General features: G+C 44.0%; 2 protein-coding genes and 1 long non-coding RNA gene across 9 annotated transcripts in view; 2 read left to right on the forward strand and 1 right to left on the reverse strand.

The window, feature by feature from the left end:
- The window catches only part of SLC22A18 (solute carrier family 22 member 18), a 127,540-nt gene extending 120,820 nt beyond the window's left edge, over positions 1–6,720 (forward strand). For all 6 annotated transcript variants that reach the window (XM_054025402.1, XM_054025401.1, XM_054025405.1 and 3 more), the window contains one exon: positions 5,031–6,720. In XM_054025402.1, the coding sequence (XP_053881377.1) occupies positions 5,031–5,218 (188 nt within the window). In that variant the 3' untranslated portion in view covers positions 5,219–6,720. The remainder of the gene's footprint in view (positions 1–5,030) is intronic.
- Positions 6,721–7,141: 421 nt separating this feature from the next.
- Positions 7,142–10,082, reverse strand: PHLDA2 (pleckstrin homology like domain family A member 2). 2 transcript variants are annotated; one of them, XM_054025413.1, is made up of 3 exons: positions 10,000–10,082; positions 8,867–9,381; positions 7,142–7,570 (listed from the first exon to the last, which is right to left on the reverse strand). In XM_054025413.1, the coding sequence occupies exons 1-2, from the start codon at positions 10,080–10,082 to the stop codon at positions 8,898–8,900; spliced, it is 567 nt and encodes a 188-aa protein (XP_053881388.1). In that variant the 3' UTR covers positions 7,142–7,570; positions 8,867–8,897. The 2 variants fall into 2 exon arrangements, with proteins under 2 accessions (XP_053881388.1, XP_053881387.1); XM_054025412.1 differs by having other exon boundaries at positions 8,855–9,381.
- LOC128835763 (uncharacterized) overlaps positions 9,297–21,961 on the forward strand; it is a 36,845-nt gene continuing 24,180 nt past the window's right edge. The window contains exons 1-2 of the long non-coding RNA XR_008444697.1: positions 9,297–9,405; positions 20,347–20,390. This is a non-coding gene — a long non-coding RNA (uncharacterized LOC128835763). The remainder of the gene's footprint in view (positions 9,406–20,346; positions 20,391–21,961) is intronic.

Below are 21,961 nucleotides of genomic sequence, written 5' to 3' on the forward strand. Positions count from 1 at the left end.
TCTGGGAGGGGGGGACGTGGACAGGAATAAGGGGGCTGAGGCTGGGGTCACAGCTGAGGGCGAGACCAGGAGCAGAGCCCCCTGAACATTCCTCTGCACCGCCCCTAGGTGGGCACGCCTCACAGTTTGGGGACCTCTGATTTAGGATCATAAGATTGAGATTAATAGATTTGGCCTTTGAAGAGGCTAGGATAAAAGGAAGAGCTACAATATAGGACAGCTAATGAGCTGAGTCATATTTTAAGGTTGTCACACTTCATAGCGCCCTTGCCACACTGCTGCAGTGTGGTTGTGCAGTTTTCATTTTACAGTAAGGCACATTTCTGAGAAACGTGCCATTCCCTGAGAAATCCTGTTCAAACAATTGCAGGTAATTTATGTCGGAAATCAGGATGAGCAGGTACAGAATGAACAGAGGACTAGGTTGTACAGTACTGACCAAACACTCCATTTATGACTGTATGTTCCTCGTAGTCATTCAGGCTCTTGCTGCCTGCACTTCCACTTGCAAATACCCAGCCATATGGCTGGATCCAACAAGGAAAGGTCCACATAGCTTTCCAGTTACTCAGGTGCTTCTTTTCATGCAAAACCAGGCTATGGGACACCATGATAAACAATAAATGCTCAGTATTGAAACATGGTCGCATATTCTTGCAAATGAGGGGCCCTGTTCAGGCAGAGAGTCACCATAGACATGAAACTTAAAAGGAGTCATGATTTCTGTGTATTATAATAAAGGAAGTGTCTGGCCATCACCCTATTGGAGAGGAAGGGTCAAAGTCCTGAAAAAGTCTTCATCATCTGAATGTCCATGCCTTCCTTCAATGAAAGAGTTCTCCCAGGATGCAGTGCCATACATATTGTACCAACATCAGCATGACACTCTGAACCTTCCTTTCCAATATCTTAGTGGGCAACTGAGAGGCTGCTAAGCCCAGCAGACTCCTGGGTTTTGCCAAGCAACCTTATTGTCCTATCTACCATGGACAAAACAAAAGACTTCTGCCTGACAGCTTCACTGTTCTATGTGAAGAGACAGCGAAACTGCTGATGGTTACCCACAGAGCCAGACACCATAATCCATACATAGCAGCTACAGCTTTGGGTTGCAGCTGGTTATAATAATTGAGCTTAAATTATTTTCTGATGTTTCCATGTGCTGTTAAAAGAGTTGCTGCATTTTGCCATGGAAGAGGCTGTGGTTCAATGGTGGGCATGTATATTTATTTACTTCAGATGTGGCCAGAAAATGTGTGCACACATCTGTGCTGCCACAGCAATGTTCTGGTGAGCCTTGCTTGGCCCCCACCATCTCTGTCCAAATTATTCTTGCTAGAAGTAGAGCGTCCTTTTGTGTGGAATGGGGCATATTAAGATGAGTTAGTACCTATCTGCAGGTGATACTTCTGCTCTCTTAAGCCCTGCCCGCATGGCTCCACTCCACAAATATCTGTGGAGTTGTTCTCTTTTGAGAGATCCATAACTGGACCAGTCAGATTCTATCCTGCATTCCCCATTCCGGCTGCAGCTTTATGGGCAAGTGTCTATACAGAGCCCAGTTGAAATTTAACTCAAAGTTTGTACAGTCTGTCAAAGGTTGTAAAGCACTTTGGGATTTTTCTGGATGACAATGTCCCATTGTTAGCCTGATTAATTTAAGGCTGAAATCTATCCCGCATACATTGTGAGCATTTAGAGCCATTGAATCTCGGTTAGAATTTAATTTGTTTGCTAAAACGTATTTAGTTCACACTGAGCTAAGGACAGAACTTTCCAGGACTCGATTCTGTGCGAATGAAAACCAGGAGTTTCAAGTCTTCAAAAAATGTTTGAGGGAGGGCAGTGGAGGAGGGGCAGAAATGGCATTTAAACATAGAGCAAATCTGGAAATCATCCAGACTGCTCTCAAAAGGCTTTTGTGAAGAAAAATGGAGCATGCTTCTCTTTCAAAGCCCAGAGGCTAACTTCGGTCACAAGTGAGCATGAGTTTAGTGGCCTCTTCATAGTCCTTGTTTGTTTGCGTACATTATTAAGTCACCTCCCACCCCCAATTCAGCAAGATTGGCAGTCTCTGCTGAAGGACAGTGGAGAGGGTGATACTGCAACTTAGGACAAAGGTGCACTTGCAATGCAAAGGTTGTATGGAGCCCAGAACTAGCACATTGGGGAATGTTGCAAGAAAAGATTGTGTGCATTTGGAGAGCTGTGCATGGGCCAAGGACTACAATGGCAGGGGATTGTAGCAGGTCAGCATTGAGGTGCGTTGGCAGAGTTGTGTTTGGGCTCAAAACTAGATTGGTAGGAGGTGCTGCTGCAGGTCAGGATTGCAGTTCTTTAGCAAAAGCATGAGGAGGTCAGGGTAAAACTTGTACAGCCTGATACTAAAGACAAGTGCTGAGCGTCATTCACTTTCTCAAGTAGGATTTTGTTTTTAAAACTTTACATCAAGGCAGAGGCAACAGTGAAATCAAGAGTGCCTGACCTAGCAGAGCAATTTCAGTGTGTAAGCTGCTTCTTTGGACTACCTGTGTAATGTAGTATGGGTGTGTTCCAGAGAAACAATGTTACTAAAATGTCTGCCATCCATTTCTGGTCATGGGTGGCACCATACAGTAGCCGTTCCACCCACATTCCAGATAAAACTATTGTCCCAACTGTACAAATGTACAATTTACGCTACAAATTAGTCATTTCTAGTTGCATTTGTTAATAAATCTCTCCCTTTTAATAGCTCTGAAGATTGATGTGATATTGTGACATTAAAGCTTTTAACATCAAAAACATAGGAAGTGGCATTAGCCTTGAAGATTTTTAGTCAATTTAAAGAACACTCACGGTCACAAAATTGTTCTATTCGCCAGTTCAGCTTGAGGAACTCCCTTTGGAATTGTGTCTGTCTTGAGTCTTTCTGAAGGAATCTTCTGAAGATCTTTTCATTAAGGTCCCTATCCAGTATTGTCTGGGTCAGTTGTAGTCTTTCCATTGATCTTAATAAGCGCTGGGTCAGGCCTTTATGATAAAGAGGGGATTAGCCCCAGATTAGAGTGCCCCTCTTATGAAAGACCTGGAAGACTGGATAGAAGTTAGTGGAAGCCGGTTGTCCAGTGAGGATTTTCTTTTCCACTGTCACAAAACATTAAAGCGTCCCTGCCCATCCCAAAAAGGCTTGTCTACACTGACAATTAACAATGCTGCAACTTTCTCACTCAGGGGTGTGAAAAAACACCCCCCTGAGCACAGCAAGTTTCAGTGCTATATAGTGCCAGTGTAGACCGTGCACCAGCGCTGGGAGCTGCACCACAACCACACAAGGCATGTTAAAGTGCTGCCGCGGCAGCGCTTTAGCGTTGCCAGTGTAGACTAGCCCTATAGTCCCACGCTGCAAAATTCAAACTGCCTAAAGATCAGAGGTGGTTCATACTGGGGGGTCTAATTTGGATCTAGCTGGTTCTTTAGGAAACAGAAATTATCTTTCAGCAAAATAAACCTTTCAGAGGTGCAGACCTGGAGCCTGGGCCTGTTTAGAGGATGGATATCTGATTAAACATACACACACAACCCACCCACACACTACAAAGTGCCAGCTCAACTGTTGGGAGCCAGTTTGGCTGCTGTATATAGTAATTAGTTTAGTTCAAATGCCTGGAGGCGGGGGGAAATTGTAGAACCTGCCCAGAAAGCTTGGTGGCTGTGTGATTGCTCCCACTGGGGAGAGGTCAATTTTGGGGATCCACCCAGCTCATTGATGGGGAGCAGTACCCAGAAGATCTGGCAGAAAGATTTTTCCAAGACACACACACACACACATATTACTCCCCCTCCTACTGGCTCCCTTCTCAAACTAGCATTCTGAATAGAAGTACAGCAGGCTTAAATTTGCATTAGACTGAGGACTGGTCAGATTTCCTCTAATTCACACTCCCCTAAAGATTTTTGGACTCAGTTCTGTTCCAGTTACATGGTCCTCCATCACTTTATAACTAGTAGAATCAATAGTGCATTTGTGCTCCCATTTAACTAGGCAGGCCTCCATGCATGGTGCCATACCTGACAGCAGGATCTTTATGTAAAGTCCAAATGCCTACATCCAGAGTTCTCTCACCTGTGCAAGCAGTGAAACAATGATATCAATATTTAAAATGGGCCCAAAACAAAAAACACCCCACTTTGTGTCCAAAGTCTAAGATTATCTCCCTTCTCCTTCCCTGCTGTCCTGTTCTAAGACTTTTCATTTTGGTGATATACTGGTTTTCCTATATGAATAGCAGAATAATGTGCCTGCACCATACTACACATGCTATAATATTCCATGTCCATTCATCTGCATGCACACATGCAAGTGGCCCTGCGTTGCCAAGTAGTAAGTGCTTTCTCATGGTCTGTGGTTCCTGCTCCCTTTAAGCTCCCAGCATGGCACAAGAATCTGGTGGAGCTAGATAATTGTATCCAGCATGTATTCATTCATATAGAAGCAATCTTTATTTGTGAGGTTTTTCTAGGGCATCATCTGTTCTGTTGAAAAAGACTAGTTAGAGCCCAGCCTTTCAGAGCCAAGTTGCTGTACTGCAAAGCCTTAACATCCTGAGCATGAGGACAAACTGTAATAGGTTGTTTTAGTAAGGTGGAAATGCACTGGTAGCTGCCTCATCTAATTATTGTATTAGAAAAGTCTGATCTTCCTAGGTTTGCAAGAGACAGAGTACTAAATTACCACGCCCTCAATGAAATAAATTTTCCCAGTTGCAAGCCAAATTAAGAGGACTATTTCCAGAAACAGAGCCTCGCTCCCAGTATTGGGCACTGAATTCTTTCTTGAACAGTGCAGAATCTGATTGCCCTTTACTATAGTATTCCTGTTGTGCGAACACTGCAGTGGAGAGTTGAGATGGTTCACGGTGGAAGTTGTACACTTCTGGACACACAGGGTCCATGTAAGCTATGTCTGTTCAACAAATTATCATTAAACCTTTGTAATTAGAATTAATTGGTTACTTATGTATGCACTTTTTCTCTCCCCTCTTCTGTAGGTGCCATGCTTGGGATATGTGCATCTGTTCCTCCCCTGACACGGACAGTGGGCCCAACACTAGGTGGAATTTTGTACAAGATGTTTGGAGTCTCAGCCTTTGGTTATTTGCAACTGGTTGTCAATATAGCTCTGTTTTTGTATATTTTTAAGAATAAAGTACCCCAGAATGAGGAGAAAGTTCAGTAATCCAGGCTACATGTAAATCTACTTTATCCACAAAAACTAAAATGGGCAATGTTTATATATCAGGACTTTTACCTCTATCACCCCAGATTGAAAATAAAAGTAGCTTTAAGCCAACACTTTGCATTTCAGCAGCATATACACTAACTTTTGCTATTGGAGCGGTTACAAAGCCTTAGTATATGATATTCCACACCATTGATAGTTTGCAGACATCTGGGCTCAACACTATTACAAGAGATAGGACCCCATCCTCAGCTGATGTAAATCAGCATAGTTCCATTGAAGTCAATGAACCCAGTCAGAATGCAGCCCTCCCTCTTTAGTAGTAAAGGGGAGGCACTGACTAGCTCAGGTTGTTTTAACAGTGCCTAGCACAATGAAGCTCAGATCCCCATTTAGGCCTCTGAGCAATACATTGAGTGCTAATAGTTACAGAAGTTTCAGCAACTGCATTTCAGCTACCCCCACTTACAGGGGTGGGTCTATCATCTCTTACACTGTAGAATGGAAGTAAAGGCACATCATCCAGATTTTTCAGACATGGTGTCCTAAAGTTAGCTACCTGAATCCATATTTAAGTCATGCTTTAACCCCACCTGGAAAAAAAAGAAACTCACACCTCTTTAGGAGAGTGTTCCAGGCTGCAGTACAGGTAATTGAAAAACCTCTAGGTTCTGGAAGCCAGGTACTGTATCCTTCTGCTTTAATGCACAAACCCCTCAATGCAGAGCATTTCTTCCCACCAGCCATACATAGGGAATCAGAACAAAGACTTTCTTCAAGATGGTCCAAGCAACAGCTAGCTGAAACCTATTTCATTCTGTGGGAAAAAAGCAGCTAGTCCATAACTTACAAAGCCTCATTAGTAATTTATAGCCATGGCATTTCCCAGTTCTTGGATGAGCATGCACTTCCCTTTTGAGCCACACCCTTGACTAGCTCCTTATTAGAACTATGCTTTAAATCAGCCCTTAATTAACCCTCCTACATGCTGTTCTCAGTATAATCTTTGTAGTTTCCACCAATACTCTCTGGTCTCCCTCAAGCAAGACTCTGTGGAAGTCAGTGGGAACTTTACCCTATTAAGGATTTCAGTTTCAGACCATTCGTAAGAAACACTACACAGGAAGAGTCTTGCAACTCCGTTTCAGTACCAAATGCATTTTTCCTTATACCTCCCCTTTCTAGCTGTAGAGAAAGGATAGCTGTATGTTGCAGAATTACTCTCAAGGAAATGTAGATTAATTAGCAATAAGTCTCAAAACCTGATTTTCATAGGCACAGTACCAAGAAGTTCAGCTATTTCGCCAACCCCTTGGCTCTGCAAAGTGTCCTAAGAAGAAGCTGATAAGATGTACAGCACTTCCTGCCTCTGGAACCCCTTGAGAACAGCCCCTCCCATTCAGCATGGCTAATCCTGGCTGGATCTAGAAACTGCAAAGATGCATGGAGATGTGAAACGACAGGGAACTTGTTATATAAACCTTACCAAACTCCTCAGATTCTATATGTTGGTCTTTATTTTATCCTGAACCAGTTCAACTATCCCTATTCTTCTGGACTAAGCAAGCAGGGGGTATTAGAGGAAGCATTCTGGAAGGCACTTTTATTCTGTAACTGGTGACTGCAGGGGTTCTTGCACCTTCCTCAGACTCAACTAATCCTGACTATTGAATTCTGGATTAGAAGGGCCAGTGGTCTGATGCATCTAAATTAGGAATTGCTATACTGTAACTGATTTTCTGCTTGGAGACTAATTGAAGCAGGCCCTTTCCTACAGACATATCAGCTTTCTGTTATCAAAGCACATTAGTATTTTTATTAACAAAAGTGTTTGGATAGATTAGTGTAGCCCTATTTACAGATGGTATCTATGAACTATTATTCTGCAACCGGCACTAAAAAACATACTGCACTACAGTGTATAGTAATAAAATGTGAACATTTCAAGTAATTTATTTGGAATGGACACATTAATGCAAAAGCAACATTAAGACATCTGCTTAAAGACATTCATCAAAATAAATACAAATATAGATACCACAAATAATTTAAATTGGGTTTGTTTTGCACCAATGGGCGCTGAATATTCTTTGCATCTCATAAATAGATAAGAGTAGTTTGCAAAGCTGTGCCACTTAGAAACTGCTTGAAGCTTCACCAGAAGTCCTTTTGAAAGAGTCTTTGGTTTTTAAAATGCATCTCAGGCGAAGCTCAGGGCTCTTTGCTCAGCAGCCTCAGACTTGGAGGAAACCCAACTGTTCCCAGCCACCTTCTTTGCTTTCCTTCATTGGTACCTTGACCCATTTCAGTCCAAGTCACTTGATCTGGTTTATCGTCCAGCAGTGCATTCTAAAAAAAGAGCAACAGAAAATAAGTCAGAAGTGGAACAATACAGCAGTATTCTTGTGGGGTAAGAGCCTAAGGGAGTTTGGCACTCATATTTAAAAATCCCAGCCTATATACAGAGTTCCTTAAAGAAGCCCCCATTAAGTGTCTGTCCACATTTCCTTAACTAAGTGGCACAATTATTAAATTGCTCTTGCTAGTTAGTAACCATGCCCAGCATCACCCAGAGATCCCTGCTAGGTAACACTCACAAATGGGCAAAAAGCTCAGCCTCCAAAATGGAGCGCCAAGTCTACAACTCTTCAGCGTTCTCTGCTGGCCACAATGGCTTAAGGAGCAGCATTGGTGCCAGTCTAAAGGCTAGTATTACTTTCCAGTCAAAAGCTGCAGCATGTAAAGTCCATGCCCACTGCTTGAATTATGAGGGGAGAGGTGAATTAATGAAAGCCTGAAACAGGCAAACAGCCCACCCCGTGCTTTGAATAAGACAGAAGTGAGGTAGCCCCTCAAAGTAGTAAGAGGGCCTGGACCCTCAAAGCCCCCTCCCCAATTCAAGCATTAAAACCCAAATCCAGTGCTGCTAAGTGCCTCGAACACATGATGGGAGAGTCTTCCCAGGGAGAACCAGCCAGTGTCAGACCCGCAGAAGGAGGTCCCCAGCCCAAGTGAGAGAGCAGAGGAAGGCAACAGCCCAACAGTAGTTTGATTTTCATAAGAAGCCAAAGACAATATATTGGTGCTTTCCGGGAATCATTAAATTGCACTGCCCAGCAGGGGCCGCTGTGGGGCCAAGTCCATTCAACCCCTTCAGTACGGGCCGGCTCTGCTAATTCAATCAGTGCATCTGCGTGCAGGCGCCAGGGCTACGGTTTTAGCCAATGCAAAAGTCCGGGGGGGGGGCTTAAGCCTAAAGCCAAGGGGTGCCGGTTCAGTCCGAGTGCTACGGGCAGAGCCGGCCGATCCCAGGGAGATGTGGAGTCCCTGTGAAAAGGCAGCAAGAGCCACGTGCTCTCAGCCGCTGTTTAAAGCCCGGGAGCGGCGCCGGTCTGGAACTGGGGGGAGAAATGCCTCCCGCGACACTAAACAGACGCCGAGCGCGTTGCAAGCTCGCCTGCCTGTGATCTCTGGTCTCCCGCCGCTGGCCCTGCAGCCCGTGAAGCTCAATGGAGACGGGCTAAGGCGCAGCGCGTCTTTTGCGAGCCCAGCGGAGCCTTGGGGGCGCGCTCGGCTCCCCTCGGCCCGCGCTGGTAGGGTGAGGGGCGCTCCCCGGGCCCCCCCGCGGCTCACCTTTCGCCGTACCTCCTCCCGGTCCTGCCGCCCCGCGGGCTGCTCAGGGCGCCCGGGCCAGGCGCCGCTCCGGGCTGCCCGCCGCCTGCTCCAGCTCCTGGCGGCTCTTGAAGTCCTGGATGGCCCGCTTGTTCTGGAAGTCGATGAGCGCCATGGTGATGGAGGCGTTCCAGCAGCTCTGGTCCGGGCAGCGGAAGTCGATCTCCTTGCGGTCCGTGGTGACGATGGTGAAGTAGATGTACTTGCCCGTGCGCTCCACGCAGTCCACCTTGAGGATGGAGTGGAAGCCCAGCTCCTTGCCCCGGGCGCGCTTGTGCCCGTCCGGGAAGAGGCTCAGGCTGTCCTTGGTCAGCACCACCAGCTTCTTCTTCCAGAACTGGAAGAGGCTGTCGCTGCGCTTCTCCAGCTCGCCCTCCCGGATCACCTCGCCCGGCATCTTCATCCTCCGCCCCGGGCTCCTTCTGCGGCGCGGCGGTGAACTCTGCAGCTGCTCCTGCGCCTTCTCCAGCTGCAATGGGCAAAGGGCGCTGGATGGGGAACAATTTATTGCGGTGAGTCAGCGCCTCGCTCTTCCGGTGCCCCTCCCTCCCCAGCCCTGCTGTCTCCCACCCCCGGCCTCCCCTCCCCGGCCCTGTCCCTCCCCGAGCCGCGCCTGAGTATCCGGTACCTCCTCCCCCACTGGCCCCAGGCTCCGCCTGCACCCCATCCCCTTCCAGCTCCAAGCCGGTTCATCTCACACCGTCTCTTGCATCCCCGCCCCCTCCCACTTCAGCCTCTTTCATACCCCCCTCTCCTTTCCACCCCTGTTCCCTGCCTGGCCTCCATGAGTCCCCAGCCTGCCTCTCTACAGCTCTCCCTCTGCTCCACTCCCTTGCCTATCCCCCCATTCCTTCTGCTTGTGCCCTTCCCCCAACCTCCCATCTGTTTCAGGTCTCCCCCATTCCCTCTCCCCCCCCAGAGTTGCCAGTCCTCCAGGATAGTCCTGGAGTCTCTAGGAATTAAAGATTAATCTTTAATTCAAGATTGTAATGTGATGAAACCTCCAGGAATACATCCAACCACACCTGGCAACCCTCCCCAAGCCTCTTCTCTCTTCCTGTGTCTCTTCCCCCCTCCCCATCCCCTCTATCTACCTAGCCCCTCACCTGTCTCCTTTCTCTTCCTCTATTCCCCTTGCCTGCCCCCAAGCAGTGACACTGCTCAGGAATGCAGTTGCTGCCCAGCCCATAGCGTGACTCAGCCCCGCAGCGGCCTTTGGAACTTTCTCAAGGCTTCAAGCCACTTCCAGGCTGGGCTGAGCGCTCAGGCCGGATGCTGGGGGATGGGGAGGCCCCTTAACCCTAAAAGTCACCAGACCGGCTCTCTGTCCTGCTGGAAACCAGTGGGCTGAGGTTCCTGATTTTTGTCCTCTTGACAGCCAGGTATCTGGGACCCTCCCCAGCTCGCATGCCAGGAGAGACAAAAGGAGAACGGCCCTAGGCTACTTCTGCCTTTCCTGGCCATTAAATGTATGAACACCCCCAACCCCCTCATATGTCCAGGGCAGCCCTCCACTCACCTACCTAACCTATTTCCTCTCTCTGCATTTCTGAAGTGCCCATCACCATGCTATGTAAGCTTCCTCTATTAAGCTACATTAAAGAATGCAGGACACTTTTTCACATTGGAAGCTCTTATCTCCTACTACAGCACTTTGATCATTCAAGTCCTGGATCCTGTAATTCATCATACTGGAAAAGTCTGCTGAACTCTGAATGAAACTCTCCCAGTCTACCCACGCACAATGAATTGCAGGATGAAGGCTATAGATCAGCTTTTGTGCTGATAGTTTGGGAAGAGGTGTTTGTGTTCCCCTCCCCCCCCCCCCCCCCGTTTCATGTGAAATTTGCTTTTGGCAGGTGTTTCTGAGGGCAAATTCAGTAGTTTTTAGAACAAATTGCATTTTAAACTATAAAAACAAACAATTTCTTTACAATTAGGAAGGTGAGTTAAGCTGTAGTACCTAAATGATAGGGTGATGGGTGCATCAGAAATGCAGAGTAGAGGGGTCCAAAAAAAGGAAATGTTTTGTTTATTTTGACCCCCGCCCCCACCAAAAAAAAAAATCGAATTATCCGTTTCCTATTGAAATGTCCATCCTTTGGAAATTTTCCATCTTCTAGCAGGCAGAAGTTGGTAAAATACCTTGACCGTGAACAGTTGTGTAAATGCCAAGTATTAATTATATCATTACTTATTAAGATATTCTGAGAGACCTGATTAAAAGGGACATTGTCCAGGCTAAAATCTAGGGGTTAGATGGAGGCAGAAGGGAAGGGAGCAGTACTCTCCCACACACCACTTACAAAATATGCTGCACTCCTGTGAATGAGATGCTGCTTACAGTAGGTTTCAGAGTAGCAGCCGTGTTAGTCTGTATCCGCAAAAAGAAATTTGTTAGTCTCTAAGTACTCCTGTTCTTTTTGCTTACAGTAGAATATGCACAGGTTTGTATAATTTTTGGTGGTGCCCAGATGGGTCCAAGTCCTGCCCCCGCTCCCTCCACACACACATACCTGACTAAGGAGTCAGGGAGGGAGTTTGGGTGCAGGACAGGGTTCAGGCTCTAGGAGGGAGTTTGGGTGTGGGATCTGGGTGGGGGTTGGGATGCCGGAGGGAATGCGGGGGGCTGGTTCTGGGGGAGAGTTTGGGTGTGGGCTCTGGGCTGGAGCAGGGGGTTGGGACGTGGGAGAGGATGAGGGGTGTGATGCTTACTTTGAGTGGCTCCCGAAAGCGACCCACACGCCCCTCTGGCAGCAGCTCCTAGGCGGGGGGTCTCCGCATGCCGCTGCCCACAGGCACCGCCCCTGCAGCTCCCATTGGCTGCGGTTCCCAGCCAATGGGAGCTGCAGAGTCGACGCTTGGGGCGGGGAGACACACCCCCCCCCCAGGCCATAGGGTCATTCTGGCCGCTTCCGGGAGTGGCACGGAGCGAGGCTGGGCAGGAAGCTGCCTTAGCCCCACTGCGCGGCTGGCGGTGGCTCCCAGGCCCTTTTAAATCGCCTGGGGGCAGCAGTTGGGGACGGGAGATGCTCCGAGGGAGGCGCACGGGGGGCGGCAGGCAGGGCCGGGGGAGAGACCCAGCTACGAATGTTGATGGAGCTGGGCCCCTGGGTCCTGAATATTCCTGGAGCACAGGCACCACGGGCCCATATAACTCACGCCACTCCTGAATATGCAGATGTTCAAAATATGATTACTGCTGCTTGGTTCCACTGCACTCCTTGAACTGGGCTTTCCCGCGGTGGGATTGGAATGTACTCCACCCCGGAGCTCTGCTAGGCTCTTTGAGCTTGGATCCTTCTCAGCTGGGGAAACAAAATAAGTGGTGGTATAGCACCAAAAGGAGAAGTCACTAACAGTAAATTGTGCAGGTCTGTGATCTTCCCTCTTCTTTCTTAGGACTGGTTTAGGTACAGATTTTATACCAGTAGAACTATGTTGGTTAGGGGGTGTGATTGTTGATTTAAAAAAAAAAAAAGTTCTATCGTTACCACTCCTCGTGCGGACATAGTTATATGGGATAGAGATGCCTGAAATAGTACAGCTTATTCTCCTGCCTGTGTGGCTCTACGCAGTGGTTCTCAAACTTTTGTACTGGTGATCCCTTTCACATACCAAGCCTCTGAGTGCGACCTCCCCCCCCTTATAAATTAAAAACACTTTTTATATTCAACACCATTATAAATGCTGGAGTGCAACCCCTCCCCCCCCCATGTAATAACCTCATGACCCCCTGAGGGGTCCCGACCCCCAGTTTGAGAACCCCTGCTCTACAGTATAGCGATAGCAGTATAAAGCACCTTTATACTGATATAACTGTCTGTGCTGCAAGGAGGGTGGGTTGCACCACTTTAGTGTAGTTAAACCAGTATACCTTTTGTATGCAGATAAACCCTTACATGAGAAATGAAATTTGTTAACAATGTGGAGAGTGAATTACCATCATTGGGGATGTGAGTTACCACCTCACTGAGATTCCTAGATTATAAAGTCAGAAAGGACCCTTGTGATTATCTAGTCCTACATAACACAGGCCAGGGCCTGCCTGAATTAATTCCTGGTTGAATTCCTCATACCTTCAGAGCTAGTATTTCAGACTCTCTGCCAACATACCAGCTCTTTTGAGGTTTCTTTGCAACCCTAAAATCTAGTGATTTAGGTTTTTGTTTTTGGTTTGTTTGTTTTTTTAAATGAAAGCTAGCGATCTGGAGAAAAAGATGATAATAGATCCATTGATACAACATGGCTTATGGGCCTGTTGTGGCTGTTTCCAAGCCCTGGCTAAAATTTGACATGGCTAAACTTAAATGGCAGTAAAATATGTAACATTTTTTCTTTCATATTATATAAGCAATAGGGAGAAGGATTGGAGGGTTTTACACAGCAGACTTTTCCCCCGCCCCCAGAAAAACAAACAAACAAAAAAACCCACCTAAAACATAGAACTTGGTTCAGTCATTGCAATAGGGAGTCAACATAATTTGTTCTGACTTCATGAACAGACCTGTATATTTCTTTCCCACTACATTGGCCACCTTCATCACTTTATGTGGTACAAAAAAGTAGAGCAGGCAAGCACAACAGTGAGGAAGTGTGTATGTGCTACTAATGGAAAGCACAAGAAGTCTTAAACGGACCCAAGATCCTTATTCTCCTCTCACTCATTGGGACCAGTTATTCTAACAGATGGAACAAACATTTACACAAAAACCTAAGGCACAAATGGCAGTGTGTGAGTGAGGACAAGTGATGCGTTAGCAATTGCAGTTCTGACTTTCCTCCGTTTGTTTGGCTGGTAGGTTTTTCATTTAGACACTTAGTGTTACTTTAGTGTTTGCTTATTTGTTTTCCTTAATGTAATATTTATTTAAATTCCTTAATTGTTAGTATTATTTATCCTAACTAACAGCTCCCTTCTCTTAACATTAATAGGACATCAAACGGCATGCCAGTAGTCCTCCATTACACAATAGGCTTTCATGGTCTTTGATCCATAATCTGTCATTTGATCAGTGACTGTTTTAAATTAAATGTAAAAGATTTTGCATATTAAAATAAAAGCATATAATGCACTGAATGAATGCTGTAGCTATCATATGAATGGGCCAATGTCAGACAATGTCTGGACCTGTTGCATTCCCCAAATCCTGCTGAAATCAAATCAATTCTACATATAACTGGGATCTACTGCACACAATCTGTCACTGGCTGCATGTGACTGCTTACCAAAAGATTTTTCACAAAATACAAACATGCTTAGGTTTTGTTACCTGCTTCACCTTTACATTTTAAACAATGCCATAAACAGTAAATCAAAGTTAAGCATAGGATTTTCCATAGTGAAGGAATTTCCCATTTGGGGTGCTCAGCACCTCGAAGAGGCCCCAATTCAGGAAAGCACTTAAGCAAATGTGTTTACAGTTAAGCATGTGCTTAAGTTCCACTGAAGACAATGGGGTGTACCAAATATCACTGCTTCCCTGAAGTGGGGCCAGGATCAAGGTGAAAATTTGAAACGAGCACTTTATAGTTGCTTCAGATATGCGGTTTCAGAAATAATGTTTAATCGGTTATGCAGCCTGCACAGCTTTTCTTTCCACACATACCCCCTAGCTTTTTGAATGAGCTATATTTCTTTACATTTTTAGAGTAAATGCTTTCAGGGTTAGTTAAAAAAGTGAATGTGTCCTGTGTGACTTCTGGTTCCACTGAATACGGCAAAACTCTCATTGATTCAGTGGGGCCAGGATTTCACCTTAAGCATCCACTTGTTGCAGCTACCAAACCCTTTCCTATGCAAGTGAACTTCCCAAAGTGAATGCCAGCTTCTTTTTGATGTCTGTAGTAAAATTCACTTCTGATGTTGTGCTGGTCCCTGGCACAATGCGACTTCTAAGGCCTCTCAATAGAATAGCGGGAGTTAAATGGTGCTTGTGCTGTCCCTCTGCAGAGGGGTGAATTTCACCCCAGCGGTGCTGATTCTTCTACCTTTATTCAAGTGAGTAGTCCCTTACTACGCAAATAGTTCCACTGATTTTAAACATGAGTAAGGGCAGCACAATCAGACCCACAATAGGGAATACGTGTCCGCAGCATCCGCTGCACATCAATACATGTTTTAGCAGATATTCATTCTGTCCCTGAAATCAAATGTTACAGTGCTTCTGGCTTCAAAGGTGAAACGTCTTTCATGGATGAAACAGCCAGAATACTCTTCTACTATAGACGATTCAGGAGGAAACAAAGTATGCGAGTTTATTGTTGTTCCTTTGTTTCAGTGTTCAGAATAACGCTCTAATACTAATTAACCTCTGTGCCACAATAGAAAACTATGTACTATGTAAACATAACTTAACTCATGCAGCAACACTAGTTATACAAGGCACTGTAAAATGTCTAGGCTTCTGCCCAACAGGAGTTCATAGTCTACTTTGTAAAGCTACAGCACAGACTATTAAGGGGGATGGGTGCTGACTCCAAGTGGGAGGAGATCAAAGCTGGACAGCTAAGCACAAGGCAGTTTTAAGAATGGCTGTGAAGTTGGAGAGGGAATTAGCCTTGCACACAGGAAATGGGACATTGCTCCAGGAAGAGAAGAGCAGCCTGAAAAAGACATCAAGTCCGCAGTGGGAAAAGGAGCACCTGGGAGAAAGGTTCAAAGAACATCAGGCCTGCAGGAACGTACATGTTTGCACACACCCTACTTCAGATTTCTAAAAATATAACTTGTACTTAGTTTTCAGTGAAACTCACTTCTGCCAGATGCACACTCAGTACTGCCTTTCTGTTTTCTTAATGGAGTTGTTTCCCATGGATTTGTCATTTTAAAAAGGCAGGGCCTCACCCAACTGGAAATGTGTATATATAATGATACATCTACAAGCAGCATGTTGTCATCTTGTTGGCATTGCTAAAATGAAAAGTGAACAATAGAAGCTGTTAGGACAGACATGACAGACACCTTAGTGAAAAAGAAGCTCTGTTCAATTTGTTCAAGGTTATTTGCCTCTTGCTTAACATTCAGAAGTCCAAGCATAGGACTAGAGTCAGTGTCTATCCCATCTCTTTGTGAATTTGCATAAGTCACTTAACTTCTCTGTGCCTCATTGTATGAAGTAGACAATAGTAAAATAATACTTCATTTAACTCACAAGGGTGTTGTGATGTATATAATTAGTTGTGTGAAGTGCCTTCGACTAGAAATGATTTAGTAACAGGAACTTTACGCATTTTTAAATACATGAGTTTTGTGTCCGTGTAAGTGCTACTCTATACTTAAAACACTATGGCAGCACAGCTGCACCAATGTAGCCCTTCAGTGTAGACACTACCATTGCCGATGAGAGGGATTCTCCCGTCGACATCGATACTCACCTCCCTGAGAGGCAGTAGCTAGGTCGACAGAAGAATTCTTCCGTCGACCTAGCACTGGCTACACGTGGACTTAGGTTGGCTTAACTACACCAATCGGGGTGTAGTTATGAGTGATTTAGTTATGCCAACTTAATTTTCTAGTGTAGACCAGGCCTCCGTGTGCTTGTTCAGTAGAAACGGTGCAGCACTAACCATAGCATGTTTTGGCTCAGAATCGACAGATCTGCTCAATAGAAAATGTGCTAGGCCCTGATCTTGAAATGAGACTCCAGTGGGCTTATTCACAGTGCATAAAGTTACACACAAGTCTTTGCAGGACTGGGGTCCTAGTTTGCAATCAATGTAAATTACCATAACTCTTTTATTTTTATGTATTATTGTCATGTCAACTCACACAAACCTTTTAGGCAGAAGTAACAGGCACACATGAGAAGGCATATTGGAAATTATTGTTCCTAAAATATCAGTGTGTCTTTGGCATTGAAAAACGTTTCATAAAATGAGTATAAAAACTTCTATTTTTTAAAAAAAAGCACTCCTGATGGCATGGACTCTATTAGAGCCATAACATTGTATAGTTTAACCCAGTCTGAATAAACCTTAATGATACATGCCTCAGCAAGAGCAACAGAGAACAAAACAATTTGAAAGAAAATAGGAAACAATAATCAATTATTTCAAAATAAATAACAGCCGTAACCCTGCTATGTGACTTTGCATTCACGTAACATTAATAGGTGTAGTACCTGTTTGGCGTAGATTTAAATGATTGGAAAATGGAAAAAAGTTATGCTAATTACTGTCATATATTTTAATAAGAGGTTAAAATATCAGGCGGTGTTAGCTTTTTTTTTTTATAAAAAGGCTTTTGTTTATAACAACGTAATGTTAATTTAATTTTCAATGCTTGGGGTAGCAGATACAATGCATCTAGTTATTAACTGGTACAGAAATACAGTACAATCTGGATTTTTCCAAATGTCATGGGGGATTTGAATAGATTTGGATAATTGAGGGTTTTGATAATTGAGGGAATTTTCATGTCAGAGGACATGACCCTATTTCAGATAACAGTAAGTTCGGGATAACTGCAGTTCAGATCATCACTGCTGGACTGGATACGGGAAATGCAAGGCTGCTTTTTGGCTGAGGAAAGAAGCCCATTGTTGCCCACTTTTCTATTCATCATTCCGGGCCTGTAAACTTGATATGGGAATTTGTTTCTTTACAAGACTGAGCTGGATTTATTAGTCTTATCTTCAACCATCCATCCTATCAAGCCTCTATGTCTACAGTAGATAGATTCCTATAATGTAAGTACACTAGTTGCCATTAAATAGACAGCATTAGCCACATTCAGCGTTATTCTGTATTCCAAGTATAGTGGAAAACTGCTATATTTTAGATACAGTGTCTGAGAACTCTTGGCAAATGTGATCTGAACTATAGCAGTTTGTCCCTATACTGTACTTAGATTAGGAAATATCTGTGGTAACAAGTAAGAAGCATGGTAACTGTTGGCAAAAGTTTACTTTTCAGCAGAAGGCATTGTGAAATATACAGACATTCATTCAATAATATGTAATTTTGTTTCCATGTGTGCTTTCCCTAGTTTAACACGTGCTTTTTTAAAAATAACTTCTCTGTTATCTCAGAAATTAAATAGTAAGTCACCATTGTCTTTGACCCTCACACATTTTAAGAATTTCCTGAAACTATCTTCTAAAGCAATTTTTGTTCTGCAGAACAGCAGGATTTAAAATAGTTGGTTATATACTGGGACCCAAACCATCTTCTACAGAAGTCAATGGGGAAAATCCTATTGACATACATGGGAGTGTAGTTTGGTATCAAGCTTTTACTGGGGTGAATTTGGTGTGAATACATTATTCATGAACGATGAAAGCAAAAGTGTGTTATGTAGCTCATCCCATACAACTGCCCATAAAAACTCCCCACTCTATCACGTATCTTATTTATTTAATGGATATTAGAGGAAAGGTATTTTTGTAATAGTTTTAGCATTTTAAACACTTCTGTTGATACTCATTTTTGCATCCTTCTGCCTCCACAACCTGGTTGCCTTAGTTACCATGAGTCGCAGTAAGTAAAGCGAACCAGCTATACAGGTGGGGGGATGGGAGGGGCAGGAAATAGCACAAAAAATAGATTTTTCTACTGACCGGAATGTAAGTTCAAGGCTGCTGTTTTGTAACCTGATAGATTTTAGCCCTAAAAGGCAGACCCTCAGCTGGTATACCTTGTCTATGGAGCTATAACAATTTACAACATCTGAGGATCTTCCCACAGGCTACATACCATTCAGCTATGATTCCCAACTCTCTAATGGGATACAGCATTGCATTGATTTGTAGGGATTTCTGGTCCACACCTCACTAAAAATACTTAGGCCAAGAACATCAAACTCAGTATTTAGCTACGGATTTTAATGGGAATTAGGCACCTAAATGCCTTCGAAGGTCTGGGCTTCAATGGCCCTGATTCTCCTTCCCATCCCAGGGGATACAAATAACCCCCACTGACTGCTCTAGAAGTTACTCATATTCCTCAGGGCCCTGCAGTTTCTACCAGGGTAACTTTTAATCCTTGCTTTCACCTAATCTTCTGCCTATTTAAGACAAAGGACCTGAATTTCCTCTCACATTAGTTTTTTACTTAGTGAAATACCATTGATTGCATTGGAGTTACTCCTGATTGTCATTGGTGTAAGTAAATGGAGAATCAGGCCCAGCTTTTCCCTCATCCCCATTATTTTTTTTTAAAGGGCAGTTGTGGGGGAGGCAGGAGGGAACTGCTCACGGGATTGGAATTACGGAAGTCTCATCTGAGTTAGGTTAGTGGGCACAGTGCAAGTGAGAAGGTTTAAGGTGCAAAGTGAATGCAGTTTATTCCCTGGTTTTCAGTTTATTCCATTCTTGCAGGAACAAAGATATTTATTCCCTGGTGCACGTGGCCAGTATAGCATAAATAAACTTGTGTGTGTGTGTGTGTGTGCACACCTCATCCAGTGCACTAGATGCCCCAATAACAAGCCACTCAGTACAGTCTTGAGTGAATAGGGTGACCAGACAGCAAGTGTGGAAAAATCAGGACAGGGGGTGGGGGGTAATAGGAGCCTATATAAGAAAAAGACACAAAAATCGGGACTGTCCCTATAAAATCGGGACATCTGGTCACCCTATGAGTGAACTCTCACAGAAAAATGATAAAAGAAAGACACCTTATCACCCATGGATGACCATTTTCCCCAAAATGATCACTCCATATCTGACCCCTCAGATGGGTAACTTTTTTTCATAACTTTTATTCATAACTTTGCTAGATAATAAAAGTCACGGTCTTAATACAGACACTGGATTTATGGCTTATTATAACAATCGGTAAACCCCCAACTGCCCTTTTTGTCCTATGACTGGCAAGCTATTAACTAGCAAGACAAGGTCGGTGAGGTAATATCTTTTATTGGACCCACTTCTTCAGAGGAGCTCTGTGCAAGGTTGAAAGCATTTCTCTCTCACAAACAGAAGTTGGTCCAGTAAAAGATATTACCTCACCCATCTTGTCTCTCTAAAATCCTGGAACCAACCCAGCTGGTCCACCACTGCATGTAAGCTATTAACTGGCCTCTTCAACTTGAATGGTCTCTTACAATACATTTTAACTACTTATGCTGAACAATCTGTTCCACCTTGTATGTAGCTGTGACACTGAGTGCCTTCCCCAGACCTCGAAGAAGAGCTCTGTGTAGCTAGAAAGGTTGTCTCTTTTCCCCAACAGAAGCTGGTCCAATAAAAGATTCTCACCCACCTTGTCTCTCTGTACTGTATATACACACAAAGAGATAGAAATGCAGTTCAGAGTATGATGGCTGACCTAGGGCTTTTGTGTTCAAAATAATATAAGTCAATGTAATATAAACATGGTGATTTCTGTGAGAGTTGTGAATGTTTGCTAGTAAATAGAAGTCTTTTATTTTTTTTATTTCAAGTTAATTAAGGGGAAAAAACCCATTCCAGAATATATCTAAATAGTGTTCAATTATATTTTTCTCATAGATCTTCCCCTTCACAACTGAGCTGAAAGACTGCTAGCATGTGAGGTAGGAGATACTTGATATTTTTTTAATGAATACAATGATTTAAATACTGTTAGACTGAATCTTTTTGGATTTATACACTGCAAAAGTCTGATTTTTGGCATCATGAAAACAAGGGAAATGACAGCAGTTTATTTGCCCAGTTCATGAGAAGTTCTCACTCCATACACATCAATGCATTAATCAGCAATATAAAGTAGATCATATTGCTTAATATATTAATATTTACCTGATGTAGATTTTGTTCCTAAACAGTTTTTTAAATGTCTCATCAAAGCTAACCAGATGTGTCACTATTATATACCGTAAACTGCTACACTGTAATTCAACAGTGAGGTAAGAAGAAATGAGCCATTTCCAGTAAGCTATCCCTTTCTTAGGCTTATAGCTAGATTTTCTTCATGATGTTGCTTAATAATTCTGACATCCTGTTATACCGTTTGATTAAATTTTTCAACCTGACCACAACCACAGCCTTCAGAGATGACAGAGCTGCATTATACTGCTTCCCCATGGAATTGGCCACTGACTCCCTATTTATCCCAATAAAAACAAAAAACCCGACTTTCCTTCTGCTTGGAACATGCCGTACAAACCCCATATTGTGTTTTGTTTTTTTGTTTTTTTTTTTTTTTTGCAATCCCACAGAATACATTGAAAATTTACTCTTGTTTAATGAGATCAGAAAATGATTTAACTGTAGATCACTATTTTAAAGTGACATCCCAATATGTTTAGTCTCCAAAGCCATGTTTATTCAGTATAAATATTTGGGTACATTTATTTTACAGGAACAGTAATAAACATCTGTGACTTCAGTGCTGGCTCTGCCCTTGACTGCATAATTAGTTCACATTAGTTAAAAATCATGCCAATTGGTTTTCTACAGACTGCTAACCGTTTATGACAGTGGTGTGCTGTCCAGGGTTACATCTACAGCATTTGCTGGAAATTACTGTAAAAGCTGGGCAATGTAGTAATAAGTTGACCGCACATGCTGAATTAAAGACCCCAAACAGTCTTCCCACAGTATTCTTGCCAGCAAGTTAAAGAAGTATGGATTGGATGAATGGACTATACGGTAGATAAAAAGCTGGCTAGATTGTTGGGCTCAACATGTAGCGATCAACGGCTCAGTCAAGCGGAGTGCCCCATGGTTTTGTTCAACATCTTCATTAATGATCTGGATGATGGGATGGATTTCACCCTCAGCAAGTTTGCAGATGCCACTAAGCTGGGGGGAGAGGTAGATACACTGGAGGGTAGGGATAGGACCCAGAGTGACGTAGACAAATTGGAGGATTGGGCCAAAAGAAATCTGATGAGATTCAGCAAGGACAAGTGAAGAGTCCTGCACTTAGGACAGAAGAATCCCTGCACTTCTACAGGCTGAGGACTGACTGGCTAAGTAGCAGTTCTGCAGAAAAGGACCTGGGGATTACAGTGGATGAGAAACTGGATATGAGTGTACCCTTGTTGCCAAGAAGGTTAATGGCATATTGGGCTGCATTAGTAGGAGCGTTGCCAGCAGATCGAGGGAAGTGATTATTCCCCTCTATTCAGCACTGGTGAGG

Source organism: Malaclemys terrapin, chromosome 4 (assembly GCF_027887155.1).
Source record: "Malaclemys terrapin pileata isolate rMalTer1 chromosome 4, rMalTer1.hap1, whole genome shotgun sequence".
NCBI classification, from domain to species: Eukaryota; Metazoa; Chordata; order Testudines; family Emydidae; genus Malaclemys; species Malaclemys terrapin.

What these genes read in the sequence shown, in the direction of transcription:
- PHLDA2 (XM_054025413.1), bottom strand. Translation starts at nt 10,082, where the DNA reads ATGGGCTGGGCAGCAACTGCATTCCTGAGCAGTGTCACTGCTTGGGGG. An exon ending in GAGGAAGAGAAAGGAGACAG is followed by an intron (nt 9,382 to 9,999) that starts GTGAGGGGCTAG and finishes TTCCCCATCCAG; the next exon opens with CGCCCTTTGCCCATTGCAGC.